Here is an 18,819-nt window from a genome sequence, read left to right as displayed (position 1 = left end):
AGGTGCTCTATTTTGCAGAAGAAATATCAGTCAGATTAATAGCTTTTCCTGATTAATAGCTTTTTTCCTGCCTTTTTTTTGACAGTGGTGCTGAACACCCTGCGGCAGCTGAGCAGGACCACCTCGATCCTGTCGGACCCGTTGCGGCTGCCGGAGCAGGCGCGGGAGGCTGTGATGAAGGTGAACAAGAGAGCAGGGGAGACCTAACAACCAAAGACACTGAGGTGCTTGTCCCAGGGGTGGAGAACCTGCCAGGCCCTGCCTGCCCAGGCTCCTCCAGTCAGTGCACTTTAGAAAGGATTCTCTCCATCACCAGAGACATTGTTCAGGCACCTGGCCCTGCCTTGCGAAGAGGTGCAGGTGATGCAGCGTTGTCAGAACATTTGGGTTCCTCTCCAGTGCTGTGCTGTGCTCTGTCACGTGAGAAAAAACACCAAGCTCAGGTAAAGTCAGCAGGTTTGAGCCCTGCAGGCAGCAATAGATCTCCATCAATGCATCCTTATGCAACTAATGGAACACCCTCAGTTCTCTGAAGTGTAAATCCTGTACACTAAGGAATGTGCTCTTCAAGGGGAAAAAATACTTTGGATTTCATGAAGCAAAATGTGCTTTTTATTTTGTTCTCTGGTATTCGGTTCCATGTGTTTTACTTGAATAGTGAAAATTGTTAAACAGGATCATATGAAAAACCAAAGGAGAAGAAAAATCTTTCAGTGATATCAACTCATGGCAAAAATACTAGAATTAAAATCTCAGGCTGTATTTTGTGTATTTTTATTTTAATGAGTGTATCATTGCATTTGATCGGTTTCAAGACGTGCTTTATTTTCTAGTAAATAAAGTAGCTGATTTTTATTTTTTTTTATATAGCCATTGCAAGGGAGTAGCAGGCTGTGCAGTAAGTGCAAGAAAACAGTTTTAGATTGTAAAAATTCTGCAATTAGGATAGGATAAATACATGAATTTTATATCAGTTTAATCAATGAACTATTTTCTTGCACTCTGCACAGTTCAGCTGCCATCCTCACAAAATGTGCACATATAAAACTCATCCATAAGTAAATGTAGTAGCACTTCAGAGACAAGAATTGAGTTTGTAATGTTAAAAAATTGGCTTTTTTATTATCTCAGAAGCTATATCAAACCACACAGACTTGCAGCCAGTTCTTTGCTTCTTTGTCTTTTTTTGCTGCTTCTTGTTGCCTTCTGTCTGAAAAACCTGAAGGACTTTGCTAGGCCCGGTCTGTATGGGAAGGTTCTGTTCAACATGAATTGTAGAGCATGTAAAAATAAGTTTAAAACTCAAAATACTGCATAGTATTTTTCTGTGACAATCTCAGTATGTACTGTGCTCTGCTGCAGGTAAACTGAGTCCCATTCCAGCAGTGATTGTCCATCCTGAGACAGCACTGGGATGTTCATTCCAGCTGGTAGTTCATAGTCTGGATGATCCCATGACCCTTGTAATTCCACTCACTACTTGATCCTGATTGTTCAGAGCTATGCAAACGGTGGGAACACTTCCCTTGAGCAGTTTTCTTCCAGTTCCAAGGGCAGGCTGGAGGTGCTGTGCAGCCTCTCACAGTGGGAAAGTGAGGAATAACTGGAACACTTGAGGGTTGCACACTCTGAAATGGGCTCAGTAGGTTCTCCTTGGGGAAAAGAGCTTTTCTCAGCATTGTCCCAAATCTCCTCCACTTGGTGGGTCAAAGTTTGGAAGGAAACAATGAGCCTGGGGAGTAGGGTTGAGCACACAGGTGGAGGTTTTGTTCTTGTTTCTCCTTTGTCCTGAGTTTTTGCAGCTAATGGCTTTCCTTGCAGAGTTCCTTCTGTGAGAGCAGCACTGTAGGAAGGACAAGGCACAAAAGGTGTGCCTCTCCCTGGATGGAGGGACTGAGGACTGAAGGGGAAGGCAGAATAACACATTTTGTACCAACACAGCTTCCTCTATCTGTGCAGGCAAAGGGGAACGTGATTTTCTTTCTTTTTTTTTTTTTTTTTTACAGTAGATTTGACATACAATTTGAAGTTTGTGGCACTTGTGAAAACCTGTGTCCCTGTGACAGAAACAACAAAATTCCAAGTCTCAGCCAAGGAATGGTGTGCAAAGGTTGTCATAGTAATTAAATAGTGAGTAGATTTTTCTGGAGGGATCCATTCCCAGATCTTTCATAATGTAATTAATTAAGCAATATTATTTTGGATACATCTGGGTCAGAAGTGTTAAATAAGTAAATCCTTTTTTTTAATCAGTGCTTTCCTCCCATTTTTGTCACTAGTTGTGAATTTGACTCCAGTAAAATCTTTGTACACTGTGATGAGCTGGGGATGTCCCTTATGTCCTTTCCTCAGTGGACTGATCTCACTGTGTGTTAGAAACATGTCTGTGTTTCTAGCAAGAAAGCAGCAGGCATATTGTCCAAGAGCTGGTGTTTTTGCTGACCTTTTCAGATGAGCAGATCCTGTAGTGCCTCCCTTGCAGTGTGGTCTCCTGCTTGTCAGCAGTGATGGTGTGTGATTTTTACCATTTCTGGTATCGATGACGTGGGAGTATTGTCCCAAAAATCACAGTGCAGTGCAATCATCCTTCAGGGCCCAGGGGGACCTGAGAACTGAGACCCTAACATGTCTTATCTCACTGAATGGATTGGAAAATGAAAGCAGCCTTAAAGCAGAGAGGGGTCATTCACCTGAACTGCCAAAAACTTTGTCCATTCACAGTTTTGATGTGTGTGGAAAGCACATCCATCAGATTGCACCATGAGCTGGTTACAATTGGAGGGAAAGTGTTTGTTTAACAAATTGTGGTGCAGAAACAAACTCAAAGCACTATTAAAAAACTGCAAATCTTAAAGAGGAAAAAATTAAGTATTGCTTACTTAGTCAGGAGTGTAGGAGGGAGGAAAGGAAAAGTGAAAAGATACTTTCCACTAGTGCAATTACCAGAAATGATGTGGCTGCTCTTTGAAGCAGTGATTCAATATGTTCTTGTCACCCTATTATTGCAGATTAGAATTATTTTGTCAGTCAGCCTTGTGAGGAGAGTGATTTCACTTCATTTGGAAGCACAGGAGGAAAAAAGCTGGTTTATGTCTCACATCTGAACAATAGAACCACTAAAGATTGGTATGGAAGGAGATGGACCACGTATGTATTCGTTTCTGCATAGTTTTTCACTTTGATTTATGTTTTAACACCTTAGTCTGTCTTTCTTACCCATGGAGGAGTTAAAATACTTTATTATTTTCAAAGTTTGGTTACACTTTCTCCTGTAATTTAAGCACTCTGATTTCCTCAGTGTCACCAAAGTAAGCAAGCCAAACACACAGTGCCTATAGTCTGCACAGAATTGCTGGTGCTGCACATCTGTCTGGTGCTAAACTTTTGGAGAACCCCCATATAACTGAATATAAGTTGTATTCTGTCAAATCCAACATGTTTCACTCAGTAAAGGAGTGGCTAAATAACTTATTTATGGCCTGTGATATGCACGAAGTCAAAATGGGATTGTCTGCCTGTTCCTTCTGACCTCAAATTGTATTAATTGGTATATTGTAGATGGCCCCACCCCAAAGACAAATTCTGGAGAACTTGGGCATTATCTGCTGTAGTAACTAGCTTGTATTGTAGTTATTGGACTCTTTTGGCAGGAGGAGTAAGGGGTGAAGGTCCAGGAGCAAACTAGAATTGAAGGAATTTCTGAGGAGTAGGATCAGAGACAAGTGCACACTTCACCATGAAAGTCTGATCTCTGCACAAAACCAAAGGATTCTTGGTTAATACCATTTGACCTGACTGGAATGTTCTTCCATGCTTTTCTAGACCCCTGGGGAGGGCTTCCTTGAAGAGGGGGACTACTAGAATGTTTCCATCTGTGCCTTAGATCTTGGTGTCATGCATGCATTTGATTAATCATAAGTCATCCTTATTAATCATAAGTCATCCAATCATTGTTCCCCCTAAAATGATACTGTGTGGAAAATTCAGAGAATGGAGGAAGTGGGGCTTCCCAGGCTTTTTAGAGGGTTTTATCTGTGTGGCATTACTGTGACTCTTTCGGACTGAGGTTGTGAGTAAATGTTTCTATGTTTGGAAAAAATTGCAATTTCCCTGCTGAATCCACCCCTCTCCACTGCCATGTGCAGGAACACATGTGCACACATGGACATAATCTCTGCTCTGCCAAACCCAGGAAACAGGCAAGGGCTTCAACCTCCACATCTGAAATGGCTTCAAAAGACAAAGGGCTGTCAAATGTATTGAAAAACTGCATCCCTTTGTATGTTCAGGGTTTTTTACATTCCTCTGTGTGTGTGTGTTTGTGTTCACATGTGGTAGAAGGGACAGGTAAATTTAGTTTTGTTTGCTTTTAAAGCCCAAAACTCCTGAAAAGCAGTTTGAGAACAGGAGAGGGAAGCTCACTGCAGAAATGTTGATTAAGATAATGCTTGCTTGAAAGCTGTTTCACTTTCTCAGTTTCTGAAGTGACTAATTCTTGCCTTGATGTTGCCAGATAGAAGGTACTGCTGAAAATTGAATGGGTTTTTCACTGTTTTCTCATTTTCTTTCTATTTTTTTGGTTCCTTCCCACCTTTATTGCATGGAAAATCACCAAAAATCAAAAGGCTGATGACATCCAGTTCAGGTTCTTTAGGGATTCAGTCATGCCAGTCTTGGAGGACTGTGGACAATTGTTGATAACTTCTATGAGTTTTTTGAATTAGGTGAGACATCAGGAGGTTTTCTATTACTCCTCAATTTATACACTCGAATTTCAGAGGAGGTGATTTGTTCTGGGCTTTTTTCTTTTATAGGACCTTAATATTTTTCCCACAACATCAATTAAAGCTCTAGTTTTCTTTGGTTTCATTCTTGGTTGGATTTTCTGCTCATGTACTGTGTTAGAGCAGAAGTGGGAGAACCAAACTGTAGCTTTATCTATAATACTTGAGTTCTTCAGTTACAATTACAGTAACTTCAGTTACAGTGAAACACACCTTTGGTATATAATGGAATTTATTTCTAGTCACTGTTTGAATTTTTTCTATCTGAACTTTTCCAACATGAATAAGGTTTTAAAGATATCAATGTTATGAGCAAGCCTTTTAACAATACAATGAATAAATAGATTGTTTTCTTCTAACCTTGTATTTAAATGTGTTTTAAGTGAATGGAATTCATTCTTGTGAAGAAAAAAGAAAAAAAAAAAGCTTGAAGGTATGAGGACTTCAGGTTGTGCTCTTGCTTTGCTTAGGTTTCCTGTTCTGTTGCATGACAACTTCTGTTGTGCTGTTGATATGTAGCACTTTTCAGTAGGTCTGTTAAATTGTGCAATGCATTTTTTTATATTTACAACCAAAACAATAAAGGATATTTTTTGGAAGAAACTGGTTTTAATGCCTTTATTTTCTGACTGGAGGTGAAGAAATGGTAAGTAGAGTTATTCCTAGACCAGGGTTGGCACCTGCCAGGTGCACCTTTTTTGAAGCTCTAAAAGGTGACAAGAGCTCATTGCCCTGTGAACAGTGCTGGAGTTCCCTTTGGATCTGTGTGTTTGGCATTCCCAGAGCAAGGCTCTGTAATATCTGTGGAGTTGCTGAAGTTCGGACTCCTTTTGGGATTGATGTCAGTGTTAAGCACTGAGTTGCTAAAGTCCATTTTAAAAATAAAATTAATAAATCTGCCTTAAATGACTGATTTTTGTTTTTCCCCGCTAGGACACTCCAGCTCTCTGTGCTTCAGTTGTCACCTCCCTGGCATTTTGGATTTTCTTGCCTAGTGGAAGCAGCAGTGAGGCTCTAGTTGAAGTGAAAGGTAATAGAAGAGTGAAAAGAAGGATTTTATTTTAAAATCACCGCACAGGAGTTTGTGCTGGTTGATGTTACCCTTGTGATTGGTGCTTTTGATTTGGTACTTCTGATGAGTCAGGCCCTGCGGTTCCAGGAGGTACAGCAGGGTTCAAAAACCCTGCATTTAATTTTTCAGAAATCACAAGCTTAATCTCACATAAAGCATTTTGGTGGGAGCGTTTTAAAAGAGCAGTGCTATTTCAAAAGTGATAAACCAACTCTTCAGCCTGCCTTCACTCTTGACCAAGCACTACAAATGCCAGAGTTATTGCAGTGATGCTGTCAAAGCTCTCTGGGAGGAAGCTGTGGTTGCAGAGCACTGTCTCTGTATTGCTGATTTAGTGGTGATTTCAGGGAGGCTGCTGTAACTTCAGCTGAGGTGCCAAAAGAGTTTGTGAAGTGGTTTCTTTTTGTGGCTGGCTCTGCAAATCCTTGAACACTGCCAAAAGTGGACCTACACTTGCTCTGTGGAAATGATGCCAAATGAAATCATTGCTGTAAGTAATTTCACAGCCCAGGGCTCTCTTTATTTCTAAAAGAATGGAATAGAATGCTCAGTAAATTTTTATTTATTTATTTTAACCTGTATTTTCCCTCAGGAGCTCATCTCTGCACTTTCTCCAGGAGGTGGGCAGACAAAGGTGTGTGTGTCACACCCCCAATGCCTTTCCACCACCAAATGGAAACAAACCCAGGAAAGATGAGACTCATCCCATCCCTGGGTCCTGCTGCTCCCTTCTGACACTCCTTACAGAGCCCATCTATGTCTCCTCCATCCAAACCCTTCATTCCTCATAGGCCTCAAAAGCTTTGTTTTCAACCAGGATAAAAGGGGAACTGTGTGTCAGGAGGTCTGGTGACCAAATCATGATCACAGCAGAGATGCTCCCTGTGGTACAGGTGTATCCCCCCAACTTGCAGCCCTCCAGGGCTGGGGAGGATTTATGTGTGCTCTGGTAACCCTGCACCATGAAGGCCACAGGGCTGCAGGTGTCCTCTTGTTCTGCCTGGGGCTGGTGCCTTTTCCTCCCAGCAGTGACTGTCTGAGTGTTCCCCCCAGGGGAAGAAAACTCTTCTTTCTCAGCTCTTCCCATGACCTGAGCTTGGACAGACCTTTGACTCAACTTTGGCATCTTGTTAGCACTGCTGAGGAAGCATTTCCCTCTCTAAGGAAAACACTTTTGTTGAGCTATTTATATCTTTAGAAGGCAAAACAAAAGCATGGGAGAGGAAACCACAGGGAGAGGCCCTGCATAATCCTCTGGTTCAGCAAGGCTTAAGTGGTTTGTGTGATGTTTAAGCCCTCGGGGTGTGACTTTTCCTCCTCTGAGAGGTTTGCTGACCCCACCTGAAAAGGTCAGGCAGGTGTTGCTTCAGCCTTGGGGATAAGCACAACCACAGGCAGTGATTCTTTTTTCCAGCCACTCTTCTATTTTCTATTAAAAATGAAGGCTATGAGGTTGGAGTTTTACCTTCTTCATGTCACCACTGTTTGACATCTCCACAGTTGTGTCTGAAATGGGGCCTGTTTGGGAGGAATTATTCTTCCCCTGGCTCCAGCAAGGAGCTTGGTCCCTTAGTTCCTCCTGGAAAACTTGACTGCTTTTCTAGGATCCCCCCTCAGACATTTTGGGGGCTGGCAGTGTAACTCAGTTGATATCAAACCCACTTTTCCTGGCGAAGTCTGAGCTGAACAGGGCCAGTGCAAAATACATTTTAGTAAAAAAAGAATCCAGCAATATTAGTTTTATTTAATATTTTAATTAAGTTCCAGTTTCTATCCAAAGGTGGTAACAGGAAATGAATAAAACCGTTAATCTACTAAGTAGCAAGTATTTTAGTATTAAAATATAAGAATTTAAAATATGAATAAATAAATATATCAACTAATTGCTTAAATAGATTTATAAAAATAGATGTGTTCTATAAATTCATAAATAAAATTCACTAGTAGAGAGAGAAGTACAAAATCAGCCTGCTGACAATCAGCTTTTCTTTTGAGAAACAACTACAAGATAAAAATATAAATAACATTAAAATTACTGAAATTACACTTTTCTGATATATCAGGGTTGGTTAATTATATTACCTTGACTTACATTAGTCCATCCTATTATATGCTGTTGCAAATAAGACAGTATAAATAGTTTTACAATAAATACAATCAATAATACATTAATCCTTTAAATATTAAATTAAACTAGATTATATAGTTATAGAGAATAGCACGTACACTATCAATGTTCATTCTGGCATCAAACTGATAACTCATGATAGGTCTCATTTACAGAGACCTATCTTCAAGTTATTTTTTCATCCTGGCATATCAAACTACTGCTTCAGAGTACAGCTTTCCTGTAAGTTGCATGATGTCCTCATATTTCTTTAAAAACCACCAGATGAAGGTTTTTGTGTCTGCCTTGCTCATGGTCTGTTCCTGGGGCTCCACCTGGGGCAGGTCCTGGATGCTGCAGGTGTAGAAGGCAGAGCCTTGTCTCAGCGTGGTGTGCAGCTGGTTGAGGTTGGCATTGACCACTCCTCTGGAGCTCTCGTTGCAGAAGGTTTCTATGTCGCCTCCCAGCGTTTTCAGAATGTTGTGGATGTGGTGCAAAGCACAGCAGTTTGCCTGGAAAGCTGGACATTTGGGTATTCTGTCTGCCATGCCTCTGGCCTTGGACATAACTGTCCAGGGCTCAGAGTGGAATGTTGCAGAGATACACTTGTTCTGTGGGGAAGGAAGAGGAGAGAGAAATTGTTAATCCGTTAGTTTCCCTTTCTCATTTTCATAGCCTTTTGTGGGGTTTTTGGTTGTGTTTCAATCTTGTATCTGCCCTTGCCCCCACTGCCCTGAAATAATGCAATGAACACTTTTCTTCTTGCATGGAAAACAGAGAAGAGCTACTTTAGGTTTTAACCCAAATACTTCCTTTCTGGTAGTCTTTCTAGTGTTTTATAATAATTCAAGAGATTTCTCCACAGACATAGGCACGGCACATGGAAAATGGTGCACTTACATAGAAGTCAAACAACTCATGTGCTTTCTCTTGTATTACTGATGCCAAGGTCGGTATCTCTGTAGTGAAATGATTCTGCCTCTGTCCTGCAGTCACTCTGTATTCTGATGTCTCTGTCGGTGCCATGGAGCCCAAAGGAACCAGTAAACAGAAGAGGAAGATTGCACACCTGTTGATTTCTGCATTCAGATGAAGAGAGGAAACCAAAAGGAAAGAAAGAATACAGTGATTAGTCTCAGTCTTCTGCATAGTTTTTTGCAAATCTTAATAGTTTTGTGCAACATGATACATTTTTAAAGCATATAGGCATGAAGTGGCTGAGCTAGAGATGAACATCAGCCAGGGCAACCTTACAGCCTGTAGGAAGGGTAAGTCACACGAATGTTGTAAGTACATTCTTCTTTCTTTCAGTATTTTTCATAGAGGAGCACAGAGGAAAGAAAGAGAAAACAATTTCTATTTCTGCTCCTTGTTTCCCCATAGAAAATTGTTTACCTAGGGTGATTGCTTGATTAGATTCTGGTGAGGATTGTTTGAGCCTGATGGCCAATCCAACCCACCTGTGTCTAGACCCTCAACAGAAGGTCACGAGTTTTAAGCTAGTTAAATACAGTAGTTAAAAAAATAAGTATGTAGTTTTTAGTATCTCCTTTAAATAGTATATTAATGTATTATAGTCTAGTTATAATAAAAAAATCATTCAACCTTCTAAACTAAAGTCAAACATCATCATTTCTTCCCACCAAGTTCACCTGCATTTACAATACACCCACCTGCTCTGCATCCCATGGCGGGACAGTACAGCGGTGGCTTGGCTGGGAGCTGGACCTGGGGCTGGTTCTGGAGCTTCTGCCTGCCTGGAGTGCTATGGATGGGGCCAGGCAGGCTGCATTTAAGTGCTCCGGAGCTCTGGAGTCCTGCGTCAGTGGCTCCCCCACAATACTTTTTTTTTTTTTTTTTTTTGCTAGTGATAATTCGGGGTTTTTTTTCTTTTTTGAAAGATTACATCGAAAGTTGATTCAAATGTGTCTTTACTGATTGTGATCTACGTGCACAGTTTCGAACTGATATAGAAGGTGTCCTGTGTAATTTTGTTGACTAAGAGCTTGGCTTGGCCATCCCATCTAAATCTTTGGACTCTCCAAAGTGTGGAATTTAGAACATAAACTCTTGTTTTATTTATAAAGGTGGTTGGGAGCATGTTATTGCTGCCCAAAGCCATTGCTTCTCCTGCAGAGTCACTGTAAGAGTGGGCTAATGCAGGGAGTGAAAAAGGCTTGTGTGCAAGGGAAGTCAGGCCTCTAGTTCCATGCATAAATCCTTTTGCTGGATGCCTGTAAGACCCTGTTCACAAGGGATGCTCAGGAGCCCCTTTTCCCATCCCTGTTGCCCATCTCTCCAACTCCCCTGAGGCTGTTTTCTGCATCCAGTAACCAAATGCAAGAAATTCTCATAGACACCAAAACAGAATAGGTGCTAAGTAATGCCAAGGAAGAGATGAGTTACCATGGCTTACAGAAAGGACAGTTCTGGCAGACACTTATTTTATTTGAGGGTTTTATTATTATTTGGTGGGAAAATGGAGACAGAGAGAAAGATGTTTCTTTGTGTGTGGCATTCTTTAGGAACGTCCCTACAAAGGCAGTGGTGGGTACAAATGGCTCCTTTCAAGCAGACGGGTGATCTTGAAGGGTTTCTTATTTAGAAGCACCAAACCTGCAAAGATGAAGTTGGTCAGTGGCCCACAGGAAGATCTGTGGAAGGTGCAGGAGCTTGTACATAAAAGATGCCACTGGGCACTGCCAGCCCCCTCCCAGCTCTCCCAGATGGGCAGAGCCAGGGAGATCAGACTGGGATCTGATCTTCCCCCAGGAGCAGGAGTATCTCTTTGTGCAGCGCTGAAAGCAGTGGGGCCTAGTTATTTTAAACAGTGATGCAAATAAAAGAAGCAGAATTTTTACAGCCTCGATTTTCCACAAAACACAATTCAACCACTGGTAATTTTCTTTTTAAGACTTTCAGAAGATTTTACTTCATTTTCTCCTAAGGACAGAACTTCACCTGGTTATTCCACTCCAGGACATGCCATTATCTCATAGCCTGTGCATGCTGAGCACGTCCTTTCCAGTCTGTACAGGGCTGTGATAAGCTGCTGAGCTGATAAGGGACCAGGTCAGCATCCGTCCTGTAAAACCCAGCCTGAGAAGTTCAGCTTTCCACCACGTAACCATCACCACAGAGCAACTGCAATTCATTTGGTGAAGTTCTGCTGACACACACTGCTCTGTCAGCTCTCTGAAATGGAATTTGTGGGCATTGCCGCCAACACCTATCGCTGGAAAAAGGAAATTGATCTCCCCATGTGAACACCTGATGCTGACCTGATACACAGCTGTGACTTTTGTTCCTGGAGCTCACCTACTTTTTCCAAGTGTGGGAGCTGGTATTTTCAGCCGTGAGCTTGTTTTCTGATGGCCTTACATGGTTGTGTGGCAGTGCCCTCCACGTAAAGGGGAGAGCTGGGCTTTCAGAGCTGATTGAGACCCTGACTGCTTCTTCCCTGAAACCCAAGTGACACTTGGGACACAGATAAGGGAAATGGCAAATTCCATGCCACAGGTCCCCTGCGAGGGAATAATGCTGATGCTGCACCCTGCAAGTGCAGCATGAGGCCACCTGACTTTTCCCTGGTGGGAACCCAGAAAAACAGGGACTTATTCCCAGCCAGGCGAGCTTGTTCCAAACCTGCTCCACCCTCTGCTTGGAGAGTTTGGTTCCATGGCACCATCTCCTAGCAACAGGGACACAATCCACAGAGCCAGGGAATTCCCTGCCGGGCTGGGGCTGCATGGCAGCACCCCGCAGTGTCTCGGCTGCTTTTCAGGAGCACCTGCAGCACCTGGGGCTGCAGGACTTCCCCTGTGGCCTCGGCAGCTGGGTAAGGGTCTGGGGGACACAGCCGTGGGATGTGGCACAGGGCTGCCACTGCCTCTCCTGTCTCCCTGTCCGCAGAACAAATCCTGCCACAATGCCAGCAGGAGCCCCCGGGCACAGCCAGCAGGGCTGGAGGAGGCTGTGCCACCAGGAGAAGAAACCCCTGAGGTGCTGCTGGAGCTGCTGAGAGACCAGCACAGCCCCTGGGCACTGCCCCCTGACTGCAGCCCCCAGGACCGGCTCCTGCGGGAAGTGGCCGTGCTGGCACCCGAGCTCCTCCGTGGCTCCAGAGTCTTCCAGGTCATCAAGTCCCTGCGGATACTCGACAAGGGGGTAAGTGCAGCTGCTGGTGCCCATAAAGGTGCAGGCCAGGAAATCTTGTCTTCCTGCTGCCAGGGAAAACATGTTGGGAAAAGGACACCTTGGCCATCCCATGGTCTTCCCATACTTCTAGCTGCAGCTGGAGTAGAGCTTCTCCCCACAGCCTCTTGAGGAGGTTGTGCTAATTCATGTCGCACAGATCAAGACGTGTCCATGTCACCCTGGCTACACAGTGCCTCAGGGACAAGTTGGCCAAACCCAGCTCTTTGCAGGTGGAGGAAGTGGATGAGGGTCTGCTACGGTTCCAGCAGCTGGAGGAGCTCATCCTCAGTGCCAACCACATCAGCAGAGTAAACTCGGCCCACCTGCCCCGGACTCTGAAGGTGAGCGGGCAGGGCCTTGTGCAGGATGGGGCAGGAATTCCCATATGGGAGCACCGGGAAAGCCAAACGGCTCAAGGGGGTGCCAGAGCTCGTTGCCAAGGTGTTTGTTGTTCCTTCTGTCCTGGGCAGGTCCTGGAGCTCTGCTACAATGTTGTGGGTGATCTGCAGGACCTGTCTGCTCAGCCACCCCCGGAGCTTCAGCACTTGGGGCTGGGCTACAACCGGCTGTGTGGCCCTTTCCAGGAAAAGCACCTCACTGTGGATTTCTGGTGATGCCACAGGCTGAACATGGGCTCCCGAAAGGGAAATGAGCAGATGTGAACAGCTGACCTCAAGCCATGAAGATGGCCCTTTTTGGGAAAATACAGAAGGGAAATTTCTGGGAAAATTCAGAAGGGTTGTTTCTTTGCTCTGTGTCTACTCTCTGTGCAGAACAGTCTGTCTCTGCTCTCTTCTGTCTCATGCCCAGAGGTTGTTTTAGTCCTTAGCAAGGTGTGGAATGGGAAGATCACCAGGGGAATTGCCCTGACACCCTGCCCATCACAGTTCCACTAGGCAGTTTACTTTTTTTCGTGTCCTTCCCAAAGCCACTGCTGGAAGTCTGTAAGCATCTGAAGCATAGACTGCATCACCAAATGGTGCAGTGGGGTCATCAGTGGATGCTTAAGAAATGTTTCTGTGTTGCGGGGCAGACTGGCAATGGACTGTATGGCTCAGGAATTTGGAATTGGCCTCCAGATTGGATTCCTCAGTTCAACACAGTTTGTGCTGGGGAAATATGATTTTTATTTCTGTTTTTACTCAGGGCTGTAGCTTTCTATCCTCAAATAGGTGCTGGCTGCCTTACACCCTTCTCTGGGTTCTCTCCTTAGGCCAAACCTTGTCTCCCTTGACCTGAGCTTTAACAGCCTCACGGACCTGCTGGGGCTGGTCTCCCAGCTGTCCACTCTGCAGAACCTCCGCATCCTGATGCTCCAAGGGAACCCACTGGCTCTCATCCCCACTTACAGAGGCTTCCTTGTGGACAGCCTGCCCAAGCTGTTCATTCTCGATGACATCCAAATATGGCCTGAGGAGAGGCAGCAGTTCCGTGGGCTGGCAAGGCAGCCAGGTGAGCCCCGCCTTTGAGCCTGCCTGTGCTGACCCTGTGATTCAGGAGTGGGGTTTGTGTTGTGGTTGAGCTCTGCAATTACAGGCGAGCTAGTTTCAGACTTTGGCCCGAGAACAACCAATCCCAGTCCCAGCACTGCCTCAGTGTCCTGGGCTGCCTCAGCTTTTCTTCCCAGACACCAAATTTCAGATCATGCATTTCCCTCCCGAGCTGTGGCAAGAGGAACATCAGTACTGGAGAAGGTGATCACAGAGTGCTGCACTGTCTGCACACAGTGGTGCCACCTCTGTGGCACATCCCTGACTGTAGTGAGAGCAGGAGGCTGGGGACATCTGGGATGGGAAGCCTCACTTGATGGCCCTACTCAATGAGATTGTGCTGGATGTGTTTTTTGGAGATTCAAATGTTGAAGGAGCAGAGCAGCCAAGCCATGAGGTGTTTGTGTGGCTTTGTAGTGACGCCACATGGCAGTGGTTTGTCACAGCATTTGCACAGGCTGGTACCGAGGGATGCCAGCAGGTGGGACATGAGACCTGGAGGTTTCTGCTTGCTCTGTTCCTTCCTCTGGAAGGGAAGTGCTGCAGCTTCATGGCAGGATTGTCTTGTTTTCAGAGCTGATCAGGAGTGAAGCACGAGTGGTTGTGAGCATTGGGGACATGAAGGGACTCCCTAATCCCGAAGCTTTTCAGCAGCTGGAGGTTGGCTCTGAGGGTCTGTTGATCACCTACAGCTACTATGTGACCTACCAGTTTGCAGGAGGAGGGGAGCCCAAGGACAAGGGCAGTCCTGAGGTTTGTGTTTGTGCTCCTGGAAACAAGCAGCATGGCAGGTCACAGCAGGGGGAACTGCATCTCCAGGCTATGTGGTGATGGGCCTGGTGTGGGGAGCAGCAGTGCTGGGGACAGAATTCCCATGTGGCTGCATCTAGCAGGACAAGCCCCAGCTGCCCACATTCCACATCCCTCTTGGGGAGCCCAGAGCTCTGCACAGGGGAGTGCACTCACAGCCCCACAGCCCTCCTCCTGCTGACTGTGGCACTGAAGTCCCTTCTTGCCATGAGGGTGGGCTGGAGAATAGGATTTTTGGAGGCAAATCCATCTCCATTCCAGGGAACAAAATTCCACCAGAGTCCCACAGTGGCCACGCTGGATGTGGGCAGCTCTGCTCAGGACACAGGAGAAACAAAAAGCCATCAGAAACCTCCAGCCACAGAGGAGCCCAAGGCCCACTCTGGTAATGAGGAATTATAGATCTTCTGTTCCATGACTCAGGGCAGGTTTATAGCTCTTTGTGGGGGTGGTGGCATCAGGATGTCCCTCGCAGTGCCAGCTGGGCTGTTCTGGGACTGATGGATAATGACCTGGCACCAGCCATGCTCTGAAGGTCCTTCTGTCCTGGGGAAAGAGAGGTTTTCTGGACTTTTTTGTTTCCCTACACAGCAAGAGTGTTTGCCACCCCTGGACAGCCCTGGGCAGACACCATCGACTGCAGCTACAGGAAGGAACACATTGCCAAGGACTTGGTGGGGCTGAAGTCCTACCTGGAAACTGGAACAATTGTCTCAGTTGTGGAGGAGAAGGTGAGGGTGTGGCTGAGCTGGATGAAGGGGGAAGAGCTGCTGGGAGGCCCAGTCAGTGGCATCACATTCCCTCTGGGAGGCAGGCTGGGATGGCAGCTCCTCTCTCTGGGCAGGTGCTTGCATGGCCTGTAGATCCAGAAGAAAACGCTGTCACAAATAAGGAAGGACAGGAGCTGAAGAAGAACCGTGCAAAGGTAGGGTGCCAGGAGAGAACAGTGACTAAATTCTCTCTGAGTTGCAAAAACAGTGATGGGAGAACAAGGACCCTTCTCCTGGCTCAGCCTGGTGTTTCAGAGAGACCTCTCCCAGAGCCCCCCCTTTCTGTGGGGGGAAGGCAGCAGCTGTTGACACACACCTTGGCCAGGATGCAGTGGTGGGCAAGGGACTGGGTTGGGGTTGCTTCTCTCTGATAAAGGGACCCCAACCTTCTGCTGAGGCTTGTCCATGTGTCCAAGGACAAGCAGAAACAGAAGAAGAAGCGATCATATGAATTCCGCAGCGACCCTCCCATTCACAGCACCCTGGGCACCACGAGGGTGACGTTGGAGACCCTGCTGGCCACTGACGACCTGGTGGCAACTGTGTGTGACTTTGGGATCCTGATCCCTGAGAAACCACCAGAACCACCAGTTCTGGAGGAGAAGGTAAGGAGCATGTCCCAGGGCAGGGCTGCAGGCTGCAGTTCAGCAAATGCCCTCTCTGGCCTGGGCATCCATCTGTCCATCCCTCAGTTCTTCTCTCCCCAAAATGGGGCTGAAATAGCCCTGTCTGACCACCATCCATCGCTGTGGTGTGGTTATTTAAGGCTGATATTAGTGAGCAGTTCTGCTACTTTTTTTGGGCCTAGGAAAATAGATGAGTTTATTTTTCCATTCCAGAATGTGTAAGCAGCCACTTGTGCTTCCTCTGGTGCTCTCTTTCAGCATGGCAGCACATACCAGCTGTACCACCTTTCTGTTTCCTGGATTCTCTTCTCTGAGCAGCCACTCTTCTGTGGTCCTGCTCCCCCTCACCTCTGTCCCCTGCCCCTGAAATCCTGGTGACAGCACTCATAATCATGATGACAGCTGGCACAGGACTGAATGAGGGCAGTGAGTTTCAACACACCCTTATTGTGGAAACATCTCTCTCCACAGGAGGTAAAAAAAGGCAAAGACAAGAGCAAAAAATCCAAAGCAAAGAAAGGAGACCAGAAAACTGCGTCTTCTGAAGGTGACAGAGGCTGGAGCTGGCGGGACAGTGGGTGGGGTGTGTGAGAGAGCAAACAGGAGCAGGCAGTGCCCGGACACACTGCCAGCTCCAGGAGCAGGGACTTACTCACATCCTGAGCCTCGGGCCGTGAATACAGACATTGACTGCGGGGCTCTCAGAATAGCCTGGACTCTTTATGAGTTGGTGTCTGCAAGCACCGAGGGTGGGCTGCCAGCTGCCCTGGGAGACACACACCAACAGCACCCTGTGCCAGAGGAGATGGGCAAAGCAGATTTTTGGGTGAGAAAAGTGCTGCCCACTGTGTCGGCTGCCAAATGTGGGTGACGGCGTGGGCAGGCAGCTGGGCGAGGGCTGCCTGGGATGCATAATGAGCTCCTCATTCACTGCCAGCTCGCATCCCCAAGCACTTTGCAGAGGGAATTATTGTTCTCTCTGGTTTGGAGATGCGATGCACAGAGAGCCCTAGGTGCCCCAGCCAGCCCGTGGCAGGGCTGGGAACAGATCCCAGTCTGCTGTCACCCACGAGGAGACCACCTTGACCCCGCCGGGGGTGTCCCGTGCCTCCCCAGTGCGGAGCTCAGGGCTGCTCAGCCAGCAGCCTTGCTTAAGCTGCCAGAGACAAACCTCACCCTGCCTCTTGTAGGTTATTTTTCCATCAGTCTTGGTTCTGACTGCAAAAAATAGCAATGCCAGCACATTGAAGGGGTAATGCAAGAGCGGGAGGAAGTGGGAGAGGGAAGGGGTGGCCAAGCAATGCTGAAAAGCTGCTCGTGGGTCAAGGAGGGCATGGAGAGGGCCAGGCCTTGAAGCACTGCTCAGAGCTACCAAAGGAGTTTTGTTTTCCTGCTCTGTCATCAGATTTAAGAGTGCAATTAACCCAGAGAGCTCCAGGTTGCTTTCCTGTGCTCTATCACCTGCAGCAAGGTCCCCATCTTTGGGGGGGCTCGCAGAGCTCTGCAGTCCTGGGCTGCATTCACAGAAGCTGGTGGCCTCCCCTAGTGACCTGAAAAGCAGAAAACTCATTGAATTGCTGTCCCCCACAAGAAGATGTGTATTTGCAATATACACTCAGCCTGTTTCTAGAGCAGGCAGCTGCTGTCAAACAGCTCAGCTTCTGCAGTGGTTGTTTCTTCCTTCCTTCCCTCCCTGCTGTGTGGTCAGTGCGTGCAGGAGGTTTCCCTTCAGCTTGAACGAAGGTAAAAGTGCTGTTGTGTGCACAGAAGTGCTGCTGCTGCAGGAAACCCAAAACAATTAGACAGACATTTGTGCTTAATTTGGTGTCCTTGTATGCCTGTGCAGGTGGGGGCTGCCTTGGCTGCACTGTGAGGCCTCTGAGTGCATATTTCAAAGTGTGAGTGCAAAATGCACGGTGCCTAAAGATGAGCTGCCCCACAGCCTGCTACACCCGCTGTCCCATGGCTGTGACTCACTGAACACCCCAGTTGTGGCTTTTGTGGGGGGCTGCTCAGGCCCTGCTGAGCTCAGTGTCTGCACATCCTGCCTGCCCTGTGAGTCACCAGCTGCTCCGGCGGTGTTTGACACTTTCACATCACCTGGGGACTGCCCTTGGAGCTGTGACAGTGGCAATGCCCCGGGGACAGTTCCCAGCCCTGTGTCCAGCGGGGCTGTGCAGGGAGGACCGGCACTCTCACAGCCGGGAGCTGAGGCTGATTTGCATCCCTCAGTTCAGCAAATGCACACAAATAATAAGTCTTCTCAGAGGAATTGGGATCACTTCCAGACGGCTCAAAGAGGAAGGGCAGCAGGCTTTGTCAGAAGTGAACCATTTGCCCAGACACTGAAGGATGTCTTCAGAAGTAGTCTCACGTAGGTCTCATTTGACCTCACACTTGATTTTCCAGGATCCTTGAAATAATTTATTTCTGCATCTTTTCTTTGCCCTAGGGCAGTTTCACAACAAAAAGCAAGCCTGCACCCAGGTCAACTGCCAGCCAAAGATGCTTTTTGGGCTTATAATCCAAAATCATATTCAGTTTTCCCGGAGGCCCAGTCAGTGCTGACACCCTTGCACACTGCTGCTTTTAGGATCATTTACTCTCTCAAGAGAGTGACAAATGTACTTCTTACCACAGGAAAAGGAAAAAACAAAGACACTGCTGAAGCAGAGGAGGGTCAAGAGCTCCAGCCAGTGCCGCTGACAGTTCAATTCCAGATGCAGCTGCTTCGATGGCCCTTGGCAGCCAGCACCCAGAGCCAGGAGAACGTGGCCAGGGCAGTGGGGAAGACTCAGTGATGTGTCCACAGCAGAAGCACGAGTGGAAATAAACCACACGGGAACGCTGCGTGGAGCTGGTTTAGCTGAACCGCCAGAGCTGGGAGATACCCGGGGACTCCTGATGGTCTGTGCCGGGTGCTGAGCTCCTGCAGGAGCCGGAGCAGGCAGAGGGTGTCGGGT

General features: G+C 46.8%; 2 protein-coding genes across 7 annotated transcripts in view; both read left to right on the top strand.

Annotated features, from left to right (window-relative positions):
• Window positions 1-5,387, top strand: part of MLXIP (MLX interacting protein) — a 44,747-nt gene extending 39,360 nt beyond the window's left edge. Inside the window, exon 17 of the mRNA XM_030285491.4 lies at window positions 86-5,387. Within this exon, the coding sequence (XP_030141351.2) occupies window positions 86-207 (122 nt within the window). The 3' untranslated portion in view covers window positions 208-5,387. The remainder of the gene's footprint in view (window positions 1-85) is intronic.
• A 1,100-nt stretch (window positions 5,388-6,487) lies between these two features.
• On the top strand, window positions 6,488-18,706 carry LRRC43 (leucine rich repeat containing 43). Of its 6 annotated transcripts, XM_030286124.4 has the most exons (12): window positions 6,490-11,801; window positions 11,876-12,130; window positions 12,391-12,501; window positions 12,631-12,770; window positions 13,374-13,612; window positions 14,225-14,403; window positions 14,722-14,845; window positions 15,052-15,191; window positions 15,305-15,385; window positions 15,647-15,835; window positions 16,328-16,403; window positions 18,497-18,706. In XM_030286124.4, exons 1-12 carry the CDS (start codon window positions 11,712-11,714, stop codon window positions 18,655-18,657), a joined length of 1,785 nt encoding a protein of 594 aa, XP_030141984.4. In that variant the 5' UTR covers window positions 6,490-11,711; the 3' UTR covers window positions 18,658-18,706. The 6 variants fall into 6 exon arrangements, 4 of the variants coding, with proteins under 4 accessions (XP_072792203.1, XP_072792201.1, XP_072792204.1 ...); XM_072936102.1 differs by having other exon boundaries at window positions 6,488-12,130; window positions 15,656-15,835; XM_072936100.1 differs by having other exon boundaries at window positions 6,488-12,130.
• The last annotated feature ends 113 nt before the right edge of the window (window positions 18,707-18,819 follow it).

Source organism: Taeniopygia guttata, chromosome 15 (assembly GCF_048771995.1).
Source record: "Taeniopygia guttata chromosome 15, bTaeGut7.mat, whole genome shotgun sequence".
Taxonomy (NCBI): domain Eukaryota; kingdom Metazoa; phylum Chordata; class Aves; order Passeriformes; family Estrildidae; genus Taeniopygia; species Taeniopygia guttata.
Note: the sequence above shows the minus strand (reverse complement) of the source record. Positions and strands in the feature narration are given on the sequence as shown.

What these genes read in the sequence shown, in the direction of transcription:
- LRRC43 (XM_072936100.1), top strand. Translation starts at nt 11,642, where the DNA reads ATGGCACCATCTCCTAGCAACAGGGACACAATCCACAGAGCCAGGGAA. An exon ending in TCTCAGTTGTGGAGGAGAAG is followed by an intron (nt 15,192 to 15,304) that starts GTGAGGGTGTGG and finishes CTCTCTGGGCAG; the next exon opens with GTGCTTGCATGGCCTGTAGA. An exon ending in GAAAACTGCGTCTTCTGAAG is followed by an intron (nt 16,404 to 18,496) that starts GTGACAGAGGCT and finishes TTCTTACCACAG; the next exon opens with GAAAAGGAAAAAACAAAGAC.